Below are 26,551 nucleotides of genomic sequence, written 5' to 3'. Positions count from 1 at the left end.
AACTGCTTTTTCTCACCAGCCATTTCATTTTCTTGTGACCACGCTCATGCTTCATTGGCGCTTTCCTTGGTAATGCGGTGTACCCATATGGCAAGAGGTGATAATCCGAAGCCAGAAAGCAGCTTCAGCAGTATATAAACCACAACCAGATAAAATTATTGCCAATTCTTGTAGACCTTTGAACGTCTTTTCGATAAGCAGCGAGTCGAACCAGTGTTTTGTATGATTCACCACGATCTAGCAATGATACAGCCACAATAAATTGTCCTACAATTTTTAATTAATTAAATTAAAGGACAACCGCGAGGCAATAAACTGGCAAACGTGAATAAATGTTCCATTTGCATCAATAGCTCAGTAAACACAAATGTAAACATACATATGTATGAATGGACATACTGTGGGGGAATAAAACTCCACATATACTTTTATATTAAAATTAACACGCTTTATTTCCTATGAAAACTCAAGATTAAGATGAAATATATAACTTGTAAAAGAACTCTAATTTGTATATGTATGTCTTGTAGTTGCAAGAACGCTTCTCGAATGATCTATTTCTTCGAATTCATAACGACGTTAAATTCAGTTGAATAGTGAATAAAAATGTATAATGAAATCAGTGTGGCCACACTGATAGGTATAGGTGTGTTCCCGTACGACACTCTCACCTGTGTTCCCATACAACTCCCCCCAAATGAAAACCTTATCTGGGGACCCATAAGGTTGAGTTGAATGCTCATGATTAACCCGTGGAGCGGGTTTCCACCTAGTGTTGTACGGGTAGGCTCGTCGAGGTGCAAGACTGCAAACTCCCTGGTCTGATGGGATGTAGAGTCGAAAACTTCGCTGCTTGCTAGATGGGCTGGTTTGAGCCGTTCGATGTTTACGTTTATTTCTCTGCCATTCACTTCTATGGTGAAAACCCGTTCATCCAATCTCTTGATAACTTTGTGCGGACCTGAGTACGGTTGCTCGAGGGGTCGTTTGTTTGCATCGACTCTCAAAAATACGTGTGTGCACGCGGACAACTCTTTGAAATAGAACGTTTTCTGTCGACCGTGGTGTGTTGTTGGAGCTGGCCTGATTCTTCTCATATGCGCGCGGAAATCTTCGAGGAAAAATTGGGAATCCACTGGTGCGTCTCCGTCTGAAAAAAACTCACCTGGCACTCGGAGGGTTGTTCCGTAGAGGTACTCCGCGGGTGAAGCTTTAAGGTCTTCTTTATAGCAGGTCCTTAGGCCTAAAAGTACCGATGGTAGAACTTAAGTCCACTGTGGAATCTGGTGGCACATGATTGACGCCTTAAGAGTGCGGTTCCATCTTTCTACCAACCCGTTTGCTGCAGGGTGCTATGCCGTGGTACGAATGCGTTTTCCACCCACTAAGCGAGATAGGGCCGTAAAGAGCGCACTTTCAAATTGTGTGCCCTGATCAGTGGTCTTCGTTGGCTGGGTCATGTCGTCCGAATGGATACAAACGCTCCGGCTTTGAAAGTATTCGATGCGGTACCAGCTGGTGGTAGCAGAGGAAGAGGAAGGCCTCCTCTGCGTTGGAAAGATCAGGTGGAGAAGGACTTGGCTTCACTTGGTGTGTCCAATTGGCGCCGGTTAGCACGAGAAAGAAACCACTGGCGCGCTTTGTTAAGCTCGGCCAAAATCGCGTAAGCGGTTATCGCGCCAATTAAGAAGAAGAAGATCAGTGGTGAGGAGCTTGGGGCATCCGTATCGAGCAATCCAGCTACCGTAGAATTTATTGGCAACCGTGTTTGCCGTGATGTCTCTAATGGGTTCTGCTTCGGGCCATTTTGTGAATCGGTCGACCATAGTCATGCAGTATCTGTACCCCTGAGATTCCGGCAAAGGTCCAACCAAATCCAGATGGACGTGGTCGAATCTCTCGTCTGGGCTAGGCAATTCGGCAGGAGCCGGATGTACGTGGCGACCAACTTTGGAGCGCTGGCACGGAACACACTCGCGAGCCCACTGAGTTACATCTTTATTCATGCATGGCCACACATACCGTTGAGCTATGATTTTGACTGTTACCCTGCCGCTGAGGTGATGGGGTGTGCGAGGTTGTGTAGGGCTTCGAAGATCTTTCGGCGTAGCGATGTTGGCACGAATGGTCTGATGTTGTTGGTTGAGACGTCACAGAACACAGTCTGACTATTAGGACCAAAAATCAGTGATTGCAGTTTAAGCGATGTTTCGTTGTGAGTCAACAGGTACTGTAACTCTTCGTCCGAAGCCTTGGCGTGCGATAGTTCGTCGTAGTCGATCACTGCTGGCATGTGCATAGTCTCCACGCGAGAAAACGTGTCTGCTACATTGTTGTTTGAACCGGAAATGTACTCGAAGTTGGTGGTGAATTGGCTTATGAATCCCAGCTGTCTGATTTGGCGAGGAGATGATTTGTCTGATTGCTGTCGGAAGGCGAAAATTAGGGGTTGTGATCCGTCTCACAACGAACTCGCGGCCTTCGACCCAATGGCGAAAATTTTTGATGGTCTCGTACACAGCCGTCAACTCCCTATCATACGTGCTGTAGTTAATCTGCGCGGGGGATAACTTCTTAGAGAAAAATCCAAGCGGCTGCCAAACGTTATTGTTATTTTGCTCTAATACCGCCCCTAAAGCGGTGCTGGATGCGCAAGTGATTCGAAGTTCAGCAGATGGTGAAGGGTGTGCCAGTAAAGTTGCGGTTGGGAGTTGATCCTTGATAGATGCGAACGCTTTGTCTGCCTCTGCTGTCCATGGCACTGGCCTCCGATCATTCTTCTTTGAATCTTTCAGAAATTCGTTGAGAGGTGCCTGTGTCGTAGCGGCATTTCTAATGTGTCGCCTGTAGAAGTTTATTGCTCCGATGAATCTCCTTAGTTCAATAATCGTTTTAGGCTTGGGAAAGTCACGTAGTGCTTGGACTCGGATAGGACGTGGTGCTGACCCGAGCGCTGTTACCCGATAACCCAAAAAATCTACTTCAGCTGCTTTCCAAAACACACTGCCGTAGCGTACGATCCTATGCTGTGCGAGTCTGAGTTGGGGTCTATTAAGTGACCGCGCTTGAGGTCCGCTATTAGCCCAAGAGCGTGTATGAGATCTGCACCGATGATCGGATAAGGCACCTTAGCGATGCGGAAAATCCAACGGATCGGTCGCTGTAAGCCGATGTTGAGCACGATGACCTTCTCACCATACGTTTCTATTTTGCTGCCGTTTGCAGCTTGAAGGTGAAACTGTGTTGGTGTTGTTTGGTCTTGGCGCGAAGGTGGAGTAACCGAAATATCCGCGCCGGTATCGACGAGGAATTTCGTACCTGTTGTACGGTCGTATACAAATAATCGACGAGGAATTGACTTGCCACCAGTATCCGCCGTGTCTACTGGGGGCGATTGGCGTTTCCCTGAAAAGTACAAGGCTGCGTGCACTTTTTGGCACGTTCGCCGAATCTCCGATGATAATAACACGTGGATGTTGAGGTATTGTCGGTGGTGCTGCGAGATACGTTTGTCGAGTTGTTGAAGCGTTTCTGGCTGTCTTCGCCCACTGTCGATCTGTTAAGCCTCTGTGATAGTTTCTCGACCTGCTTAGCTAGCTTGTCCAGTTGCTTCTGTATACCACCGCTGGCGACAGTCTCTCGGGCGATTGGCATTACGCAGTGGTTTTCGGAGTCACGCTGAATTGCCATAAGCCTGTTTGCTGTCTGTGCGAGTTTAGCATTGTCCTGTTCACCAGTGGCGGTGAGTGCTAATTGAATCTGTAGAGGAAGTCGATCCAGCCACATCGAGCGGACGAATGATGGGTCCAGATTGTTTCCTCCTAGCCGATTAATTTCTGCCAAAAGTTCAGTAGGGCGTCGTTCCCGCAACTCAATTCCAGACAGCAGCTTTTTGAACCGGCGCTCCTGCGGAATTTCAAAATGGTTGACCAGAGCCTCCTTTAACGCAATATACTTATTTGATAAGGGTGGGTTCGCAACGATGTATTCCACAATCATAAGCGCGTCTTGGTCAAGGCGGGCGACTACTGCATAGTATTTCGTTGCGTCCGCTGTGATCTTCCCGATCTGGAACTGCGCCTCGATTGCGGCAAGCCATAATTGGACTTGTTGGCTCCAAAACGTGGCAGCTCCAATCGTTCGAACCGGTCAATGTGTGCGACCAAGGGTGTTTGTAGCTGGGAGGTATTAATTGCTTCGAAAAATTCCTCGTTGGACGCTCCGCTGTGTCCTACGGGGTCAGTATCGCCAGTTTTCTCAATGTCTGTTTGCCCTATTTCCATGATGCGTGTTGGTAAATTGTAGGGGTCACCAATTACATATGTGGGGGAATAAAACTCCACATATACTTTTATATTAAAATTAACACGCTTTATTTCCTATGAAAACTCAAGATTAAGATGAAATATATAACTTGTAAAAGAACCCTAATTTTTATATGTCTTGTAGTTGCAAGAACGCTTCTCGAATGATCTCTTTGTTCGAATTCATAACGACGTTAAATTCAGTTGAATAGTGAATAAAAGTGAATAATGAAATCAGTGTGGCCACACTGATAGGTATAGGTGTGTTCCCGTACGACACTCTCACCTGTGTTCCCACAATACCAATACAAACAAAGCATATCATTTTGACGTAAGCCATATCTACGGCGAAAAATTCAGCTGGCTGAATGCTGTTACTATAATAAATCCACCTTGCATTGGCATGAAATTTTGTCAATCAAACTAGCAAATAGCAAGAACAAAATACATGTAAATTTTGTTGTTGCAATAGCGAAATCACCTTCTATGAATTCGCTTTGGGCTCAGGGATTGTAAACTGGAAATTTAGCATGGCCCAATTGGGAAAAATCAAATTAGAAAATCTAGCGGAAGTGGCCACTCGACACACAGCATAAAATATTCAAATATTGATTAAATTTTAAAACGTTAAGTAAATATATGTACATATATGTATATAAGCGAAAATAAATGTTTAGTTAATTATATTCTTCTGATAATGTAGAAACAATTTGAATCGCTTCACTGTCAGCCATAAAAAACGGAAACACTTGCAGTTTAACGGCCGCCATTTTGTTATTATTATTGGAAACAAAAAAAGATAATCGAAAGACAAGAAAATTATTGTACATTTAAAGTTGGCTCTATCAATTCGATTGCCTAAACTGTATACTCTACAACAAAAATGCTTTTGATGTAATATTTCATTGCTACTGTTGATTTTAATAAACTTTTTTAACTTAAATTATAAAGTACACTTGATTGAACTAATCCTCCTACTAGTGATGTGTGGTGTGGTTTTAATGTTGTTCCACAAATGGAATGGCCTCTGGTGACGGTCAAGCATTGTTTGACAAGAACTTTATATGTGTGCGTGTCGGGTGCTTGACGCTAATATCTAAAATTTTTGATTTTTACCGACAACAAGTATGTGTGACACGACGCCAACCGACTGCACTAACACATACAAAGCTCAGTCAAGCATGCTGTATCGTCACCAGAGGCCAGAAGAAAGTAATATTACTGTTAAAACAACAACAATATCTACACCTAACGGACTCTTCCTCCTTATTCTTGCAGCTTCTAAAATAGTCGAAATGAGGTACGTTCAATCTTTGAGCATGTCGACCCATGAGAAAGTGGCCTGTGATCAAAGCAACTAACATAGATACGTTTTTCCTTGTCCGATTAAGTAGCGCCTGACATCTTATTTTGGCCAAATTGTTTTTGTTCCATTACATGTCAGACTATCAACCCATCGCTTGGCTATCGGAGTAAATATACATTTCTCTGAAGGTAGTCACATTTTTGCCTAACCAGACAGCTGCCTCATTAATGGCTAGAATTGCAGTCTGAAATACGCTACAGTGATTAGTAAGACGAGCCGAAACGCTTACTTTTGGCTTCTTACAGTAGACAAGAAGCCAACTTTATCGTCGAGCTTTGAGCCAAAATGAGCTGAAAATGAGGAAAATGTTTTTACTTTGTTGATGTTTTTGTTGTTTAACAGCAAAAACGTTCCCCATAGAAGTTTTGGTAATGCTGCGACAATGCAGTCCTTGGCCGAATATAAATCCGGGCCGTTCTCGTAATGTAGAACCGACTGTCGTGGAAACATTTCTTAACTTTGTGTCAACTCATCGCTTTTTTTGTATATTTTATATAGAATGTTTTCTATATTGAAATCGGATTTAAAATAAGAAAACAAACAAGCTTTTTTTTAGTTTCATACATATTTTCCAAGTGCAACTTTTTTTCTGCGGTCGCTCTCCATCGAATACAAAGATTGGTTCAAAATTGTATGAAAAATGTTTAAAGTTTTGTTTTCTTTTTGTGAAGATCCTATCTACCTAAAGAAGATAAAGAGTACTGATCTTTCAAAACAAGGAAAAATGTTCCGAGCACTTTTTGTTATTGTTTACTATTATGGATGATGGCTGTTACACATAAATCCGTGTTGTTACGCGAATACTTCCCCTGCTTGATTTTAGTACTACTTATTAGGGGTTTTTATCCTGACAGAATGGTATTGCCTTTATTTTCTCATTCAATCCCATTAAGAAATTGACTCACATTTCTAGATTTAAAGGTAATTATTTTTTATTTGTTTAAAAACGCAGGTTTTCCAAGTCAAATTATAGTTAATTATTAACATAATCACTTAAATCCTCGATGGGTACAGCATCTGTAAGAAATTCGTAATATTAGCACTATCCAGTTGTAGTTTTGTTTCACTTGATACTTACAATGCGAATGCGGTGACCCATTGCGTGACCAGGCAAATTCCTGTTGAAACGTGCACGTACAGATCCGGTATTGCCATGCAGACGAGTCACTTTACCCCAGATCGCCCGGATTCTGGTTTTGCGTTCAGGATGCTGTGGCACGCACTTCTTTGTCTTTGCTTTGTAAACGTACACACAACGCTTGCCAATGTAAAATTGACCGTGTTCCTTGCGACGAGCACCCTCAATCTGCATCAAAACAGATTTCAAATTATAGCAAATTGCACGCATCTCATTACTCACCTTTAAGATAGCCTGGCTTTCGTGTTGATTACGCAGTCCACGTTTGTAACCAGTAAACACTGCCTTGGCAAAAAGACGTCCATGACGTTTGTATTTAGGTGCAGCAACTGGTGCGGTTGGCTTTTCAATCTTTGGGGCTTTAGCCTTGGATGCCTTAACAGCCTTTGGGGCTTTCGAAGCTGGTGCAGCAGCTGCTTGTGTGTCAGCCATAGTTAACTGTAATTAGCAGGAAACAACAATTTCAATTAATTCCAACTTGTAAAAGCACTTTAAGAAGTTATTTCGGTGAGTAATCGGCCACCCAACAGTTTAGCATGTTTTCCATCGGTAAATACACCCCGCAATCGTCTCACTTTACAAATATATTTTTTTAGTAGAATTCTTCATCCATTAACATCGAGTTTCATTTTGTTGCTATTGGGTAACCAACTACTTTAATACACAGAATGATATTTTATTGATCGTTTCTAGCCGTAATTTTAGTAATATTTATGCGATTTCTAAGATTTTAATGATTTTTTGAAATAATTGAATGAGTGGAAGAAAAATCGCGTACGTACCGGAAACTTTATAAATGGCGAAAGAGAGAAAATAAGATAAGAACGCAGCAATGAAATGTCAAAATTATACAGTTGATGGGAAATTTATTTGCTCCTCCGAAAAGTCTCAATCATATTTATCGATACAGTGATGTAATTTCTCTCAGTTGCCTTGTAAATATTATACTCATTAATAATACATGTCAAGCATAACAAGAAAGTGATTTTTAACTCATTTAGGTGTCAGTTATATTTTAATTCTCTGTGTACCCCCAAAAAATATTACAGAAAATTATTTTGAATTCTTCCGGAATGAGTCTTGGAAAAAAGCTTTCATAATCTGACTGCGACTACAAAAAGCAAATACATTTTAAAATTTGTTCAGTTTTCAAAAATGATCTAGCAACACAAATATAATATATTGGGTGTTTTTTTTTTTTTGGCTGCATGAAATCTATGGATATCGATAACTATGGTTTAAAACCTGAGAACGGCAAACTGAATTGACATTTGTGTTCAGTAATGGCCTTTGGTGACGCTCCAGCATGCTTGTCCAGCAGGCTTATATGTGTGCGTGTCGGGTGACACTCGTACTTGCTTCGTGTCACACATACTTGTTGTCGGCTTGTGAATGATGAAAATCAAAAATTTTAGATATTAGCGTCAAGCACCCGACACGCACACATATAAGCCTCTGGACAAGCATGCTGGAGCGTCACCAGAGGCCATAAGGTTTGGCTAGTCATAATGAATGATTTAAAGCCAAAACAACACCTTTGAATTGTCGAAATATATTTTGCAAAAAAAAATCTGTCCACAGAGTACTGGCGGCATCATCGGCCCTTATTTTTTTGCGAAATGAGGAAGCAGCTGCCGTTACGGATAATGGTGGTCGTCATCTAGATAGGCTAACTAAAATTGTGTTTCCAAAAATTGATCAGCAAAACATCACCGACTTTTTGTTACAACAAAACGGCGCAACTTAGCAATCGATTTATTGCAATATTCAAGCCATATGGCTTGATTTATTGGAAAAAGTAGTCAAAAATTGGACTGGATTATCAAATTAAATTTGATGAAATTATCCACCAGGCTATAATAAAAAAAAAATCATGTGCAGCATCGTACACGTGGTAGAAGTGAAAGTTCTGTGTGTGAATGAGTGTGAATAAGAGAGAGAGAGAGAGAGAGAAAGAGCGAGAGAGGAAGAGAAGGAGACAGGGATAATTTCAAAAGAAATACAACAGTATAAAATTTGTGTAACCAAAATTCGATTTTATTAACTCTATATGCATTATGCTATCATCTGTTAGTGGTTCAATTGGTAATACTGATATATTATAATTGGTTCCTGATAGCTGAAATATGAAATATATGTACGTGATTCAATATTTTCTAGATAACGTGCGAAAATTGCATCTAGTGTAGTTCCGGATTTTGTTGTTGATTCTTTAGGGTTATTGTTTATCTGCAAACCGAATGTTTGTCGAAGAAATTGAATCAACGGCAAAGAATCATTGGATCCAAAATTTACGTTGAAATCTCCCCCGAGAATCAATGGAATTTTATCTTCGCCTCTTCCAAGTGCATTTGCACCTGCGTGGCTGTAAATCAGTGGTGAGCGGTGAATGAAATATATTATGTCATCAAGGTTTTGGTTCGGTGAGATATAGATGGCGGCTATGACAATAGTTTTTCCATTCAGCGTTTGACATTCTGCAATGCAAACATCGCCAACTGGTGTGACTGTTGATGAATATGACTGAGTCTGGCTTGCAGTCATTTCCATGTTTGGTGTGACGATATTTATCTTGATTGTGGTAGATTGCCACACCGCCAGCTCTAACATTTAGTCGCTTATATTTGATGACGCAATTGAAATTTGGTATACTAATATCCTCGTTATCGTTTAACCAAGTTTCGGACAAAAGTACTATACTCGATTTGCGGATGACAGAGTCTGTTAAACCTGCGGAATGTGCTCGTAGGCTCTGACAATTAAGAGTATATACAGATAGCCCTCTTCTCTGAGTCATGAAATCGATTATTTGTTTATCCACAGTTTCCACTCTATTTAACGATAGTCCCCGGAATTCATCTTATAAATGAGACATACTGACTGATGCTCGTCGACCATGGTAGAATCTAAAATCATTTCCGTTCGTTATAATCCACAAGCCTTCAATACAAGTGACTCGTGATAAAGTAACGTAAACTAATGATTGAGAATGTTTTTTATCATATTCGTTAACAACTTCAGAATACGTGCTTCCCTGAGACTGGTCGTCGCACAAGCACAAACTAATGGTAAATGTAATCGTTTAGCGTTAATCGTTTTGTTGTTGCTAAGCGGGATTGTTGTTGTGCGTCGTCCGATTGGTACCGCTGTTTTACTGATATTATGCGCTGCAACATGACCAGCAACTTTTTTTTCTGATTTTTTGACCTGTAGAAGAGCAATCCGGAAATTCAAGCCATGCAACGGTGACTTCTCCATTGTCATCAAATTCGAGATGCACTAACTTGCCCACTGCGCCATTTGCCAAGCCGTCTGCCGCATCTATATTCGTTGTTATCATGTACAGTACGCCAATCACAAACACAGTTTCATATGGTAGTCCTCCAGTGTCAATGATAGACATCTTGTGTAGTTTTTGAGGTACGAAGGCTTCTTGCTCAGCTGTTGTGTTGCCGATATATACGTCTTTGGCTATGGAGACTGTTTTTTCATTTGCTTCATTCAATATTGTGTTGTTGTATGCGGTAACAGATTGGTTGGTGTTAAATAACCGAATTCCACGTGGACAACGAATATTCGCGTCGTCTACTGTACAGTAGGCACAAGGAAATATAACGTCTAAAATTAGGCACCAAAACTATATTTCCTACAAGTTGGCACCAACAAACAAGCGCCCAAAAGTAGGCAGTGTAATTTCTCACTAGAAATTAGCAACCACAAGGTAAACCTCAGGAAAAATAACCTAAAGTGTATCTAAGATATATATATATAGCTCTCTCTCACTCCTTTTCCTCTACGTTATATCTTTTTTCTCTCTCGCGTAACGAAATCTCTAAACGTTACATTTTTAACAATTCACTCTCCATTCTCGCTCAAATATCAGACCTCCGCTAAAGAAGTTTCACTTCAAAAATTCATATTTCTGTAGTGCTGAAGCTCTTAAGAAAAAACACCAAGTATAATATTGTTAAGCATTTTACACCAGTTCATGGTGTAAAGACTATCTGCCATCTATGCTACAAAAAACTATGTTTTCATATTTTACGATACAAGCCACTTGTTCAACGAGACGAAATTGTCTACCACACTTCCTACAGCCCACATCAATGGAGTTTTGACAATCGTAAATCGAAGCTTATTAAAAGAAAAAACTTTCACGGGACAGTTTTGAGATTATAAAATAATCCTAGATAATATCCATACTTTTTGGCATACAACCCTGTGTTTTCTATGTAATAGATCAATATTTTTACGAAACACATCAGTGCCAAAGACCTCAAGTCTGATTCGAGCGGTCCGGCGTCTCATACTCCTCTCCGCATGCTGGGCAGAGGGTACTGTCTGAGATGCCTACCTTTTCCATGTGCTTCGCCCATAGAAAGTAGCCGGTTATCAGTCCAACCAGCTGCCACAGTCCCATCTGCTTAATGACAGGTCGATCGGACATAACAGGTAACATCAGTTTTATCCATCTGCGGTCTCTCTTAGCCCGCCAAGCTCGCTTATGGGTTAGAGTAACCCATTTGCTAACTGTGGTTTTGATGGCTGCAGAAGGAGTGGCAGAACGGGCAACGGGCCAAGAAAGTTGGTCTCAGAGCCCATTCTAGCTAAAGAATCAGAGCTCTCGTTACCCTAAGTGTATTTACTCTCATGTGTTTAGTGATATAAAATAACAACATTTAAAAAAAGTTTCTTTGTAATAACTTTTTGACAGTTGAAAAAATATTTTGCGTTTTCATAATGGGGCCCATGCGCAACAATTGGAAATCACAGTGACTTTTTCTTAACTAATTTCTTCGTATACACCACAAAGTAGATGATTACCAATTTAAATTACAATAAGTTCGAAATAAATTAATTAAACTGATTTAACAGCATGGCAGCACTAGTTCAAATAAATAGAAAAATCGTGAGTAAACAATTTTCTAATTAAGCGGATACAACTCTGGGGAAAAATCCGCGTTCTTTTTGAACTGGCAGTCCCATCTAAGTATCTATGCTAATAAAAACAACAACATCCAACAAAACAAAAACATTTCATCATTTGGATTAGTAATTTTGCGTTGTGAACTTGTATTGAGTTTAGTACGTGTCATTAATAAGTAAAACTGGAATATAACTTGTAAGTGCCGGGTAAATTCTGAAATCATCAATATGAGTAAAAAAGTTGATTTCCCTGAATTGCGTGCACAACTAGAGGCACTGAACAATAAGGAATTGCACTATAAATGCGTCGAACATGGCATGAATATACCAGTAGCCGATTCTACTCGCGATGTCATTATACGCAAGTTGATCAAGACAATAACCGGTGGTGCGACGGCTGCATCACCCAAGGTCAACAAAAAACAAAAATCTACGCCAAACGAACGACGCAAGACTGTAAATGTGACGCTGCACGTTTCCAGTGATGAAGAACTGGAAAGAGAAAGGCAGCAGTTTATAACAAAGAATAGACCGCGGACACAATCGCCCAAAGGACACAATGTAACTTTTGATACATCAGTAAATAACAATGAACGCTCGATAATCGCGCCCATTACAACGAAAAAACAGCAAGGCAAAGTTTTTGATGCTAATGCAAATGTTGGAGTTGGACTAAGCAATAATGCGCGTATTATCCCTATTGAAATGGAACATGATGATTATAACATTGAGGTACGTCAATCTGCTCCGGGCAACAAACTAAACAAAAATGCAAACTTGAATCAAGGATATAACTTCAGCGGAAAGTGTAGCGCTACACAGCAAAGCGAAAATCATGACAGTGGGTACAAAGGAACTACATCCAATTTAGATTTCAACCAGTCGCATGTTCTTAGCAATACTTACTTGCGTGATGAAACTGAAACTCCTATTAGTGCCTATAAAGCCGCTTCACCCAATTTGGGGTTTAGCCAAACATGTACGCTTAATACCACTTATCAGCAAGATGAAAATGCATCGCCAAAACAAGGCTTATTTTCATCGCCTCAAGAACACACTAATAATAGACCATTTGGTTTCTACAACGCAGGTTCGCCAACGACCTCATTCAATATTGAGAATATGGCCAGTCATTCATCGACGCAAGGCGGCAGATTTCTTGGCTCTTCACCAACCGCAAAAGAACCATTATTCAAGCGTCCAACTGCTCTTTCTAAATCAAATGTGACTACTACGACTTACAATCAAGCTGATGCACAACGTTTGTACCCACGATTACCTACAGATTTAATTACCGCACCATCGTATACGTCTTCGCCCTCTATGCCGAATTCTCAACAAGCTACACTTTCGGGCCGGGCACCTTCCCTGAGCAAATCAGGTGTAATGACCACTTCATACTATCAGGAAATAACACCAGTAAAAGAAGTCAAACACTTTGAAGTAGAAAATGGCGATGAGCCAGCAGATGACGGCGCTGGTGACTACGATCGCAGCAATGTTGCTGCTGGTTCGAAATGCGATCGTTCAAGCTACCTTGCAGGTATTCAGCATGGTGCAGAAGCCAATCTGCCATTTGAACCTCATCTGCAATCTACTTTACGCGACCCACTATACTCATCCCCGCGCTACAATAGCAGTCCTCTTGCTAGAGAAACGTACGTACCCAGTGCTGCAGCACCAAAAGCACCACCCTCACCAAAAATCAAAAGCTACTCTACAACTACACGCTTCAATACAAGCTACACTCGCAGCATCGATGAACCCGATAGCGGCTCGGAAGGCGAAAAACTATCTGGGGATGAAATATATGTGCAAGACAGTGAAGAGGAAGAATATTTGGCAGATGCAAAGAAAATTTATAGCAGCTATGGCAGCAATAAAATACAGGAACGTGTGCCCTATCGGCGCAGTAATACGGCAAGACTAAGCGCAGCGCCAATGCCACGCTACAGCCAATCACCAACAGGATTTCGCTCATTAAACCCAGACAATGACGATGACGATGTCAATGAGTCTCTGAAAAACTTCATTGCTACGTTGGACCGCAAATATCACATTAAACAAATGATGTACATGTTCGCTATATTCGCAGGAGCGGTCTTCATTTATGTATTCTTCATTGAAAAGACGCCAATGGAGGATGACGATGTACTGGTGGCCACTAAAGTACAGCCCTGATGTGTAGGAAATCCGTAAAAATCCTAACTTTGGCAGATAAATTAGTTACCTAAAACATAATAAAAGTAAAACCTACAAGAAAAGATAAAAAAGTATTTAGGTGCATATGTTTATGTTAAAAAGTTAATAGAACAAAATTTCTGTATTCAAAATTAATGTTATGAAATATTATACGTATTAGTTTTTTTAGTAGAAATTTGTCTTTAAAATAGGTTTTTGTTTACTGAACATTTTTTGACATTTAAATTCAACTAAATACAATATTTGATAGAGATACTCAATATAAAATGTATATGCAAATCTATGTCTATAATGGATGACCAAACAGCAACAGTTTTAAAGGTGCAGGTTGCTTTTTTTCTTGTTTTATTCATTGATATTCGCATTTAATTGTATTCGAAAACTATATTCGTGTGTGTTTACATGTATTGCACGATATATTTATTTTTCGTTCAAAGTAATAAAGCGCTAAGACGCATATCAACAAACAAAAACCACTGTGTTAATGTGTATTTTAGTAGAGTTTACGTCATCGTTATTTTTAGATTATACCATACTTTTTGGCAATACGTCACTGCCTTATAATCCAAAAGCTGCTAGATGTGTTACAGTGAGTGACAAATCTGCTATCTGTAGACAGGTTTAATTTTTGTTAAGCGAAGCATTTATGTATGCACATACATATGTAAATATATGTACATAGAATTCATTGGAAGCTATAGATTGTCTTTCAAGTTCAAGTTTCTTTTTTTTAGCAGTATTGTGTTTTGATGGCTGCCACGGTTTATTGACAAATGTCAAGTGGGTAACCCCCAATTTAAGAAATAAATAAATAATGGACGCGTACACTTCTGTTACGAACTTATCCTCCTATTTGTGGCATGTATCTTGATGTTGTTCCATAAATAGAGGGACCTACAGTTTTTAAGCCGACTCACATTGAAAATTATGGGTCTTTGAAAGCTACATTTCGCAAAATTATGGTTATTTTCGGTTGTTATGATCCTAAAAGAGAAGGCGGAGTAATATTTGAGTCGATTAGCTCGGTAAAAAATGTAAAAACATCTCATGATATTCTGTAGCTATTAGCTATTTTTCAATTATTATTTGTCATATAAACTCAAAGATACGAGTACAGGTTGCGTAAAGTGCCGCGATAAAGACCCAATTATGCGTTGATTTCATTGAAAAGTTTACCAAAAGAATCGATATCTTTAATTCTGTATACAAAAGAATGATAAAACTCAAGATTGCCAACTCAAAAGATTACACACATTGGCGTCATTGGCAAAAAAAGCTCAACAACTTCATTTTAAGGCATTTTTATAATTCGTGCTTTTACAATTTAACACGCGGCACTTAATTTTTACTAATTTGCTTAATTTAAAAAATTCAAGTTTTATAATCCCACTATTACTCAGCCATTCACTTAATATTTTCAAAGAAGCCACTTCTCTGCCTTTAGTTCGTTTATTTGAAGTGGTGACGTCATCGGTTGTCAAAAGCGGGAAGAGTTAAGTACAGATTTTCAGAAGACGCCACATTCAATATTCTGCGCACAAGAATATTTGGACAATATGATTTAACATTCATAATTATTAAATACTACGTTCATCAGTAAACAGATAATGAATTCTAAATATGTGTTAAATGTGAATTTAAAAAATAAACTCACAACTTTACCAACCCTGTACATATCTTAATTTGACAATATATTGCATCCCCTTGTTGTTTCGCACGGTTCTATGTCACAACTGAAGCCAGGTATTAAGATTAACAAGAACAATCTACCATTTACATGACGAGGCGCACATGCTCCCGGTTAAGGAGCACAACAAAATGCTCGGCAAGCAGTTTCTGCTTGGGTGTCACCGTAGGCCTCACCCATGCAGACACCTGCTCGAGCCTGAGCCACCTCCCAGGCACATCAGGAGACACTTCCTCAACTACGTGGACGAGATCCAGGACAAAACGGACAGACCTCTCCAGGATCGGACAGTATACAGACAGGCTATGAACGACATTCATCGGGAGACACTTACCACCTTCCTAAGCTCCCGACCCCCGAATGCCGTTATCGGAGTCCAACCACCACCCATCGCAGACGAAGAGCTCCAGCTTCCTCGAGAGTCCCGCGTAATCTTGGCACAACTACGTTCTGGATACTGTAGCAGGTTAAACTCCTACCTATCCAGAATCGACCCCGACATACTAAACATATGTCCTGCATGTGAAGGTACCCCGCACGACACTAACCACCTCTTCACATGCCCCATCAAACCCACTCATCTAACACCTCTCTCCCTCTGGACCCAACCCGTCGAAACTGCCAGTTTCCTGGGCCTACCGTTAGATGAGCTAGACGAAGACGACCGGTAACTTACACTACACTGACAGGGCGAAGATACTGCTACAACAACAACAACATTAACAAGAACAACACCCACACTGCTGCCAAAAATTATAGAATAGATTCTGTATTCTGCACAACGTGCATTGTTATTTTTGCAGGCCGCAAGACTTTCCAGGTTCACCATAAGAAAATGTCCGTGAGTTCACTGATATTGTCCAAATAAACTACGGGCTAAGGACAATTTTCATGACAAAGATCCCAAGTTCTAAACTGAGATATTCGCGCTACGGAACATCTGCGTTTTGTATGGTGAAATAGATTAAACTCCGGATTATCCAACTTTGGCCTTATACGAATAAAGTCTTGGTGTTAGCAACAAGCTATTCTCACGGCGCACTCTTTTACCTCTGATCCCAAATTTTAGGGTTTTGGTTATTTTTCCATATATTTTCATTTTTTATACTCGTGCTAGTCGCCCCTAATAAAGTATAACATATCAGTTCCCACGCCAACCAAGCGGGCCTTAAATAATGTATGGGTAGCGTCATATGCATGCTATTACAAAAACAGCAACAAAGAAGTTATTCACGTTTAAGTTTGTACAGGTTTAAAAATTAGTTTTATTTATGTAATAAACATTCTTCATTTTATTTTCATAACATTAAAATGCTTTATTTAGCTTTCCAATTTAGTACGGTTACTTAAATAAATACATACATATTTCCTTTTTAACATAAAAAATAGAAATAGAACAAGTTTATTGATTAATTTAGCCTACTATTTACAAATAAATTTACTTGAAATTATACGAAAAATATTTCATTCAGATTGTATTCAGTTTAAGCGCCGCGATGTAACGTGAAAAAACTTTAAGATTAGTAAGCAAATAAGTCAGGTGCGTACGCAAATAGTCTTTTGAGCGTTTAATGTGTTACAGCATTTAGAATTAAGAGCTAACTTTACCAATAGGGCGCCTCAAACCAATTACATACCTACATATCGGTTGCTAGTTTTGTAAATATTATATTTCTGCTATGCATTAAATTAAACAAAAAAATAACATACCTACAATAGCGACTGCATGCAAATAATGCACGGTTAGCGCTTGCATAATCGCATGGCAACAGTAGCAATGCACGTTCTATACACGCTTATATTCTAAAATAGAAAAGACCTAACAACAAATCGACTTAGGCTAGGTATGTGCTAATGTATGTTTGCCTATGGTTTTTGCCTGAGGATAATGGTACATCTAGTTGAAGTGGAATTTGAATTGGAACGGTGACCCGTGATGGAAGTGCGCAAATGGACTACCGCCACGGAAGCCCCCTTGTTGATTTGCCTCGGGATCGAGCGGGTCTTGACCCATATCGAACTGTTTTCGTTTCTCGGGGTCGGTCAGCACTTCTTTGGCTGCCGCAATATCGATGAACTTCTTTTCAGCAATCTTCTTTTCATCATCTTTGAAATTATCTGGATGCCATTTTTGGGCTGCTTTGCGGTAAGCTTTGATAATTTCTTGCTTATTTGCGTTTCGTTTTACCCCAAGAATTTTGTAATAATCCCGTCGTTCCGCTTGTTTTTGCAGTCTTTTCGCTTTTTCAATACCCTCTTTAGCGCGCTGTAAACTCTCGTCCATTTCCAACGCTTTCTGATAATCATGTATGGCATCATCGTACATCTCTGAGCCTATGTAGGCATCAGCGCGTTCACAATATAATTGCGGGTCGCTCAATATTTCGAGTGCTTCTTTGCAGTGACTCAAAGCTTTAGCAAACTGTTCGTCACGTGTATAACAGGCGCACAGCAGTCGTTTAGCTTCGTATATGATCATTTTCTCCTCCTTCTCTTGCTTTAACGCAGACTCAGCATAAGATATACAATCCTCATGATTTTTTTCCTCACGTGCGTTTTCGGCATTCGACAAGTTCTTTTCCACTTTTCGCAGCTTTTTGTAGAGGGGGAAGCAGTCTTTATGTTCGGGGTCAAGATGCAGACACTCACGAATCTCTTTGAGTGCATTTGTAGCCTGTCCCATTTTGTACAATAGCAATGCTATACGATAATAACCTTCTGTGCTGTCCTGTGAGAGTTTATTCACTGAACGGAGATCGGAAATGGCAGGGGGTAGTTCATTTATGGCAATGTAAGCATCGGCGCGCCCCTGTCGCAACTTAATAGACCATGGGGAGATCTCGAGCAGTTGTGTAATCATAGGAATAATGTTGCGTGAGTCGCCACGATATTTGAGATCTTTTACTAATTCCCATTGCTCAATAGCAGCATCAATGCGTCTATAATACTCATTAGCGCTCCCATTGTATGGATCTTCTTGTAACTATGAGAAATGCGGTAGAAAAGTGATAATAATGGTAAATGACAATAATAATAATGATGCGCTGTTTGGAATCGCGTTTTTGCATTTATACCTACCACAAGCTCGAAGTCTTCCGCGGCTAACTCGAACTCTCCACTCTTTAAATGCACAATACCGCGTTGCATTCGTGCCGCTGTGAAATCTGGCTTAAGTTCCAGTACACGTGTAAAATCTTGAATGGCGAAACGCGCCTTGCCCAGCGCCAAAAAAACAGTGCCACGCTTGAAAAGCGTCAAGTAGTTGCTAGGATCACCCTCTGTGTCAAACAAAACGCAACTTTTCTTACTTGCTCAGAATTGTAATATTTGCTATTACTCACCAACAGCGGCATGGTAATGTGTAAGCGCATCTGAGAGTTGTCCACGCGCTAGAAATTCTTTGCCCAGCTCCAGATGGTTTTCAATGTCAGCCTGACTAGACACTGCGTCGGCGCCTATGTTAAGGTTATGTTTTCATTATTGTTGTTGTTATATACATTGTGGTTAGCATTTTTGGTATGCAGCAGTAGAAATGGTTTGTTTGCACAGTTGGCAGAATGACAATAAAGCGATGTATTGAAGATGCAAATAAAAAAAGAAAATACAATTATTTTGGAGCTGCATTGAATTGGCGCTTAGATAAAGCAATGAAGTGGATTAATCGCTTGCAATTTTCTATTTGTTTTGCATATATTTAATATCTTATAAGGCCTTACCTTCTAGAAATAGTTCTAATAACAACAACAAGACGCAAGCTGCCAGTTTTCTTTCACCGCTGGCGAAAGGCAGCATGTCATTCAGCGGTACTACCATTGTGATGATCTCTCAGCAGAGGTGTCTCCACCGGGTGTTGTTTAAATTTTATTTAGTCCACAAATAAAAAGAAAAATGCTACGTGTAAGCTGCCACTTTCTAAATGTTCTTTCTTGCTGTTTCCAAGACTGACTTCTAAAAAGTTTCTATCGCACTCTTGGATCTCTTGTAGGAACGTTTTGCTAACACATTGACCTCGACGCCCACTTTTCGTAGATCTTTCTGCTAATATTACGAATCAAGTTCTTTGTACTTTTATATATTGCCGATTACCGGATGATCCAACCAAATGCTCACTAAACAGCGTTTAATAAAATAAATACTACTACCGCAATTTTTTTACTTCTTCGATGGCCTCTTGTCAAACACACGTCAGTCAAAAATATTTTTAGTTCCAGGGCAATAGCTCGATACTACATATGCTTTAAAAGTGATGAGTGTGACAAAGATGTATAGTGTGATGTTTATTTTCAGTCGAGTTGCAGTGTTGCATTCTATATGTGGTTGTCGTTGATTGGTTGATTGAAATGTTATCAACTGTTTGACAATTCACTTTTTGCAAGCAGTTGTTGTTGTTTTTTTAAACAGTTATTTGACATCGAATTTCCGGTGCGGCTGTAAGAAGATCCTCATATAACAATATGAAGCTGAAGTTCAAAGTTGAGTTAGCTTTACAAAATATAGAAGCGTAAAGATATCTATCTAAAGCCTAAGCTAATCATACTTTGAAAGGCTTTAAAGTTATATATTATTATTAAGAACTTCTTTAAAATTTTAAAAAGTCTTACATATATCGATATTTATCTGATTCACAATGAATATATTATATTAAATTTTTTAAGGGCATATAATTATATTTTCTTATACATTTTCAACTTAAAACTGAAAACTATGTTTGAACGAATCTACTCAATTCGTCTACCTCGAATAAGAGCCAACTTTGTATGTAAATACATCTCGTTTTTTTTATTGCTGATGCTTTCCATTTCAATTCAACCGGGCTATTCGGGACATGTTCTTCGATTTCGATGTAACTTAAATATGTTGCTCTCTGGTAAAAATAATGAGACACGTATTTTTTTGATCGCCCGAAAAAAATTTTTTTCAAGAGTTATCGGCAATTTTGTTTTTCGGCTCAAACTCGTTTTTTTTAATTATATAACAAACTTTTTTTAAATGCCCATAACTTAGTCAAAAATGAACCGATTTTAATAATTCTGGGTTCAAAATGATCGTAATTACTTACACGATCGACTTGATGTAGAAAGAATTGCAAAAAAGTAGTCGAACATTTTTTATTTAGCAAAAAAGAAAAAAAATGAAATTTTTTCGAAATTCAATATTTCAAAAAGTGTATTTTTTTTTTATTACTTTTTCCAAATCAAGAGGACACCTCAAAATTCAATTGAGCTGAAAAAAGTTATAAAAATAAAAAAATACACTTTTTGAAATATTGAGTTTCGAAAAAATTTCAATTTTTTTTCTTTTTTGCTAAATAAAAAATGTTCGACTACTTTTTTGCAATTCTTTCTACATCAAGTCGATCGTGTAAGTAATTACGATCATTTTGAACCCAGAATTATTAAAATCGGTTCATTTTTGACTAAGTTATGGGCATTTAAAAAAAGTTTGTTATATAATTAAAAAAAACGAGTTTGAGCCGAAAAACAAAATTGCCGATAACTCTTGAAAAAAATTTTTTTCGGGCGATCAAAAAAATACGTGTCTCATTATTTTTACCAGAGAGCAACATATTTAAGTTACATCGAAATCGAAGAACATGACCCGAATAGCCCGGTTGAATTGAAATGGAAAGTATCTGCTTATAATCTTTCCATATTTCAAATCGATTTAAATTTAACTGGGCAAACGCTGCACTTACCACTATTCGTCCACGCAGTGAATCTGAGGCGATATAGAAAATAAAAGCTTTATATTTGCTATAATTGTATTTCTTTCGTCTGAATGCTAATATGTATTTGTTTGTTCATCTATTAACTCATCTCAGGAGGATCCTGATAACCCAATCGTTGACGACGGAACTGGTGTTCCGCTACCCGACCATGACGAGGTGAGCATAGCGATAACGCGGCTACAGAACAACAAAATCGCGGACGCCGACGGACTGATGGCTGAGCTATTCAAACATGGCGGCGAGGAGTTGGTACGGTGCATGCATCAGCTTCTATGCAAAATATGGTCGGATGAAAGCATGCCTGTCGATTGGAATTTAAGTGTGCTCTGCCCAATCCATAAGAAGGGTTATCCTGAAATCTGTGCCAATTATCGCGGGATTAGTCTTCTAAATATTGCCTATAAGATTCTAGCGAGCGTATTGTGTGAAAGGCTGAAGCCCACCATCAACCAACTGATTGGACCTTATCAGTGTGGCTTTAGACCTGGAAAGTCCACCATCGACCAGATATTCACAACATGCAGAGTCTTGGAAAAGACCAATGAAACGATAATCGACACACACCTTCTTTTCGCCAACTTCAAAGCTGCATTCGACAGTATGAAAAAGAGTTGCCTATATGCCGCGATGTCTAATACGGCAAAACTAATGCGGCTATGCAAGATAACGTTGCTCAATCACCGCCGTCAGAATTGGGAATGATCTCTCCGAGCCGTTTTATACCAAACGAGGTTTCAGACAGGGCACAAGCCACAGAACTGAATCGCTCAGCTACGTTGGCTGGGTCATGACATCCGAATGGATACAAACGCTCCGGCTCTGAAAGTATTCGATGCAGTTCCAGCTGGTGTTAGCAGAGGAAGAGGGATACCTCCTCTGCATTGGAAAGATCAGGTGTAGAAGGACTTGGCTTCACTTGGTGTGAAGAAGACCATGGTTACGCTGATATGCTCACAGAAGCGAGAGCTACTGCATTCGAAAGAGGAGACTTCGAGATAAACAGCCGGTGCTCGCTGGCGTTTGGTGCATATACATATATACAGGCCATTCCCATTATTTGTAAGACATACCTCGTAGTTCCGCTTATTTTTGTCTTGTATTTTGTCGATGGTCAGATTAGGTTACGGTGGTAGTCGGTCCGTACGACCAACTCACGTAGACCTTACAGGTCACTTGTGATACCACTGTGCCATTCGGGAACCTCACTTATTAAGGCTAAGCAGATACTTTGCCTTTTTCTTATTTATTTGCGGAAGCAGTAGCCTAGCTGTTACACATGCGCCTTCATCTGTCCATGACTTATTGGCCACTTGAATAATGTTGTTTTTGATTAGTAGTTTGCTCATGGCCACAGGCATCCCAATGATACTTCTATCACTAAGCAGTTGAAGAGTAGTACCTTTCTTGGCTAGCTCATCGGCTTTAGAATTTGCCTCGATATCTCTGTGCCCTCGAACCCAAATAAGGCTTACCTTGAATACGACACTAATATCATTAGGGCTGCCCGACATTCCTGAGCAACCTTTGATCCTAGTACAGCCTCATTCAGTGATTTTCTCCTCATAAAAACGCAAAAGCACTGCATTTCGAGGTTTTATATTAATGAAAGGTTTTTCTACTAGCGGTCGCCCCTCGGCAAGCAATGGCAAACCTCCGAGTGTATTTCTGCCATGAAAAAAGCTCCTCATAAAAAATATCAGCCGTTCGAAGTCGGTTTGAAACTATAGGTCCCTCCATTTGTGGAACAACATCAAGACGCACGCCACAAATAGGAGGAAGAGCTCGGCCAAACACCCTAAAGGGGTGTTTGCGAATTTGTGTTTTCGCAATTTAACACATGGCACTTAGTTTTTATTAGTTTGTTTAGTTTAAATCTCACAAATCACAATATTACCAACCCATTCACTGAATTTTTACAAACATGTAATTTCTCCTCCTTTTGACGTCAGACTTGTAAAAATCGCGGAAAATAAAGTATGTAACTGTATTGGAACGTTGCCGACCAGTTTTCCCAATCCATTCTTCCCAAAACTTTTTTCCCAATGCTTACTTTTCCCAAAGGCAAATGTTCCCAAATTTTTTCATCCAAACTGTTTTTCCCAAGACTTTTTTCCCAAATACATTTTTTTCCAAAGAGCAAAAAATTATTTATTAATGATATAAAAATTATAAAATGTGTAAAAATTCTTTAGAGGCTGGTATTGTGTCCAAGGAGTCGAAGATACTCAGAAATTTCGCTCCCTTTGTAATCTTCATATTGAGCTACTATACTTCTCATTCTCATCTTTGATTGTAACCATTTCTTTTTTGGAGCTGCTTTTACTTTTTGTCCCAGGTCTAATTGTCTTAAATTTGTTTCTGTGTCACACTGCTCTTTCAGAAACTCTTGAAGAAGATAGTACAATGATGGATGGTTTTTTCCAACCATAAGTTGAAATCTGTTATGCCACCCCTCGCTTATATTGTTAGTACGGTGTTGATTGTTAAGCGTAGCAAATTTTGAATGACATATTTTTCCCCCAAAACAAGTTTGGGAAAAATAGGATTTTAATTGAATTGGGAAAATGGTTTAGGGAAAATTGGTTTGGGAGTTATTTTATTGGGAACAAAAGTTTTGGGAAAAATGACTTTTGGGAAAAATGGATTGGGAAAAGTGGATATTGGAAAGACGCCACCTCCAGTACTCAATTCGCTTTGCTGCAGCTGTCTAGTTCACAAGTGTCAAATATGATTGACCTGCGACGCCATTTGCAAAAAGAATAAATCTAATTTAGCGCCACTTTGTATATTACACAATTTTTTTAATTAGCATAAATAAGAAAAACCTCCACAACTTACATGACTTATATGTACATACACATTTAATTTTTTCTTGTTCGAATAAAAACAGAATAAAAATATTAAAATGGCTTAAAGTGAACTAAAATAGCATTTTATTTTGTGTGTTATTTATTATACATAATTGTACTATATTAACAGAATTATTCTCCATTAGAATACAATTTTTATATAGTATTGGTATTCATCCAATTTGGCTAACAAATTTTTAAAGCATTATAATTAAAAGGATTATAGTTTTAGAAGAATTAAATTGAGCATTGGCTAACTGACTAATATACGATGTAAAAATTATTACCTACAAACACTTCTCACATCATATCATAAATAGGCGGACTGAAAAAATTCGAAGCAAATAAAAAACTAAATAATAATAGTCGATGAATATATATTCATAAATTCTAATGACTGCTGGCAATGCGACTACCAGAAACATCTTAGCACTCATTAATTCGCGAATTACCGTATTTCCACAGCGCATTCGTAATTCACTTTGTCAACTCTCCTTCTAGTTCTTGTTTTTTGCTTGTTTAGCAATAGTTGCTATCAATATAGGTGATGTAAAAAGTTAAATTAATATATTTTATAGCGAAGAGTGCATTAATTTATTCCTTTCATTAGCCAGCCATAAGAAAAAGTGCCAGCCACATCTTTTAGAAATGGTGCAAGAGTTGCGCAACCCAGGATTTTTGTGCTCGCAGGTGGAGGGGAAAACGAACATGCGAACTTGAATACGCGGGACCACTGAAGACAAATTTGTTTCTTCCATTATTATTAAAGTGTTCAGCAACCCCCTCGATGTATTATAATAATTTTGTTAAGTAACTTTTTCTGGGTACTTTTCAATGTATTAGACTACTGTAAACACTCCAAAAAAGTTATTTTTGTTTTCTTAAAAGATGCCTTAACTCCTTTAAAATTATATACTCGAAGGATTAAATTGATATAAATGTCTAAATACTTCTAATTTGATTTTTTTTTTTTAATTTGTATCAAAAATTTTAGACTCCTTTTTCTCTGCTGTAGTAAAATAACGAATTTTGATTTGCTTGATATTTTAACTATAGATGCACAAGTACATTCTGTATGAAAGTACGCATGGATTTTACGTTATACACACGAATTGCATAATTTCTATAAACATTTTTTTTAACCTGCCATGTTTGCAAAATATGTCAAAAATACGCTGTACTTCCAATTTTTTCGATTATGCACTTGTGTCGGGTGTTTATTTTTAGCTGCATAAGAACTATCGATATAGATAAGTATGTTTTCACAGCTGAGAATGGCAAACTGTGTTGACATTTCTGTTCAGTACGGTTTGGCAAATCATCTTGAATCGTTTAACGCCAGAACAAAACTTTCAAATTGTGGAAATTTACTTTAAGAAAAAGCAAAATCTGCTCGTGATGTTCATAGAGCATTTCGTCGATTTTTCGTTTTTTACCACATTACATTACACTTTACTATTGACGCCATACGGTCATATTTATTGGAAAAAATAGTCAAAAATTGGATCGAATGGACCTTGTAACTCGTAGCCGCGGCGGGTATATCAAAAAACAAATGCCATGAAATTATCTACCAGACTATAATGAAGAGAAAATTCATTCCAACAATATTTCTGTTGTATTATCATTTTAAGCTCTCAAGATCTTTAAAAAATACTGTATATATGTAAACATAATAGTTTTTCTTTTTTTGCGTAAATCGATATATCACTTCCAATTTCTCGATTATTTAAAGTGTATAAAAAAAATTCTGACGTACTTTCAACTTTACAGTCACCCACATCTATCTGATGCAGATAAGATTTTTTTGTAACGTGTTCTATATTTCATAATATTTTGTGAAAATGGAAAAACAGAGTATGCAGCTGTTTTATTTATTTTGTTTTCATTCTAATGCAATAAAAAAAAAAAAACAACAAGCATACTTAGAATTCATGCCGCAGAGACTATAACTATAATCGATTTTTTTTGGAAAAATCTATATATGGAACAAATTCGAACTACTTTCACATGTATAATTGATGTTTTTTTACAAAAATCGATACATAAAAAAAATCCGAAACACTACTAATTTTTCGGGTATATTTTGTAAGTGCCGCACGCACGTAAAAAAGGATTTGTTGAAGAAAAGCTGTGCAGCCATTTCCATTTATTATTTAAAAAACATAATTTATACAATAAAGAATCTTCTTAAGAACTTTGATTTCCAAAAAATAATTCTTCGCCACTACAGTGGCCTAACCCTTTAAGGAATCAGAAGTGCCTTGAGCATTGAAGGTTAGGTGTGTGATAGCGGGATGCAAATGATCATCTGGGTCCCACAATTCCATTGTGTCTGTGATCTTATTCTA

The 26,551-nt window shown here is 38.6% G+C and overlaps 4 protein-coding genes across 4 annotated transcripts; 1 reads left to right on the top strand and 3 right to left on the bottom strand.

The window, feature by feature from the left end:
* Nucleotides 1-2,977: 2,977 nt before the first annotated feature.
* On the bottom strand, nt 2,978-3,999 carry LOC128861212 (uncharacterized). The gene is made up of 2 exons (XM_054099173.1): nt 3,468-3,999; nt 2,978-3,405 (listed from the first exon to the last, which is right to left on the bottom strand). Exons 1-2 carry the CDS (start codon nt 3,997-3,999, stop codon nt 2,978-2,980), a joined length of 960 nt encoding a protein of 319 aa, XP_053955148.1.
* A 2,577-nt stretch (nt 4,000-6,576) lies between these two features.
* On the bottom strand, nt 6,577-7,683 carry LOC128856271 (60S ribosomal protein L35a). The gene is made up of 4 exons (XM_054091568.1): nt 7,591-7,683; nt 7,031-7,246; nt 6,749-6,976; nt 6,577-6,687 (listed from the first exon to the last, which is right to left on the bottom strand). Exons 2-4 carry the CDS (start codon nt 7,238-7,240, stop codon nt 6,664-6,666), a joined length of 462 nt encoding a protein of 153 aa, XP_053947543.1. The 5' UTR covers nt 7,241-7,246; nt 7,591-7,683; the 3' UTR covers nt 6,577-6,663.
* Nucleotides 7,684-11,814: 4,131 nt separating this feature from the next.
* Nucleotides 11,815-13,998, top strand: LOC128861855 (uncharacterized). Its single transcript, XM_054100234.1, has one exon. The coding sequence runs from the start codon at nt 11,963-11,965 to the stop codon at nt 13,913-13,915; it is 1,953 nt and encodes a 650-aa protein (XP_053956209.1). The 5' UTR covers nt 11,815-11,962; the 3' UTR covers nt 13,916-13,998.
* A 2,896-nt stretch (nt 13,999-16,894) lies between these two features.
* On the bottom strand, nt 16,895-19,834 carry LOC128861847 (dnaJ homolog subfamily C member 3). The gene is made up of 4 exons (XM_054100225.1): nt 19,340-19,834; nt 18,965-19,078; nt 18,702-18,901; nt 16,895-18,606 (listed from the first exon to the last, which is right to left on the bottom strand). The coding sequence occupies exons 1-4, from the start codon at nt 19,434-19,436 to the stop codon at nt 17,521-17,523; spliced, it is 1,497 nt and encodes a 498-aa protein (XP_053956200.1). The 5' UTR covers nt 19,437-19,834; the 3' UTR covers nt 16,895-17,520.
* Nucleotides 19,835-26,551: the final 6,717 nt, after the last annotated feature.

This window comes from Anastrepha ludens, chromosome 2 (assembly GCF_028408465.1).
Source record: "Anastrepha ludens isolate Willacy chromosome 2, idAnaLude1.1, whole genome shotgun sequence".
Lineage (NCBI taxonomy): Eukaryota > Metazoa > Arthropoda > Insecta > Diptera > Tephritidae > Anastrepha > Anastrepha ludens.
Note: the sequence above shows the minus strand (reverse complement) of the source record. Positions and strands in the feature narration are given on the sequence as shown.

What these genes read in the sequence shown, in the direction of transcription:
- LOC128861212 (XM_054099173.1), bottom strand. Translation starts at nt 3,999, where the DNA reads ATGATTGTGGAATACATCGTTGCGAACCCACCCTTATCAAATAAGTAT. An exon ending in CAATACCTCAACATCCACGT is followed by an intron (nt 3,406 to 3,467) that starts GTTATTATCATC and finishes TGTACTTTTCAG; the next exon opens with GGAAACGCCAATCGCCCCCA.
- LOC128856271 (XM_054091568.1), bottom strand. Translation starts at nt 7,240, where the DNA reads ATGGCTGACACACAAGCAGCTGCTGCACCAGCTTCGAAAGCCCCAAAG. An exon ending in AAAGCCAGGCTATCTTAAAG is followed by an intron (nt 6,977 to 7,030) that starts GTGAGTAATGAG and finishes GTTTTGATGCAG; the next exon opens with ATTGAGGGTGCTCGTCGCAA. An exon ending in TGGGTCACCGCATTCGCATT is followed by an intron (nt 6,688 to 6,748) that starts GTAAGTATCAAG and finishes AATTTCTTACAG; the next exon opens with ATGCTGTACCCATCGAGGAT.
- LOC128861855 (XM_054100234.1), top strand. Translation starts at nt 11,963, where the DNA reads ATGAGTAAAAAAGTTGATTTCCCTGAATTGCGTGCACAACTAGAGGCA.
- LOC128861847 (XM_054100225.1), bottom strand. Translation starts at nt 19,436, where the DNA reads ATGGTAGTACCGCTGAATGACATGCTGCCTTTCGCCAGCGGTGAAAGA. An exon ending in ATTAGAACTATTTCTAGAAG is followed by an intron (nt 19,079 to 19,339) that starts GTAAGGCCTTAT and finishes ACCTTAACATAG; the next exon opens with GCGCCGACGCAGTGTCTAGT. An exon ending in CGGAAGACTTCGAGCTTGTG is followed by an intron (nt 18,607 to 18,701) that starts GTAGGTATAAAT and finishes CATTTCTCATAG; the next exon opens with TTACAAGAAGATCCATACAA.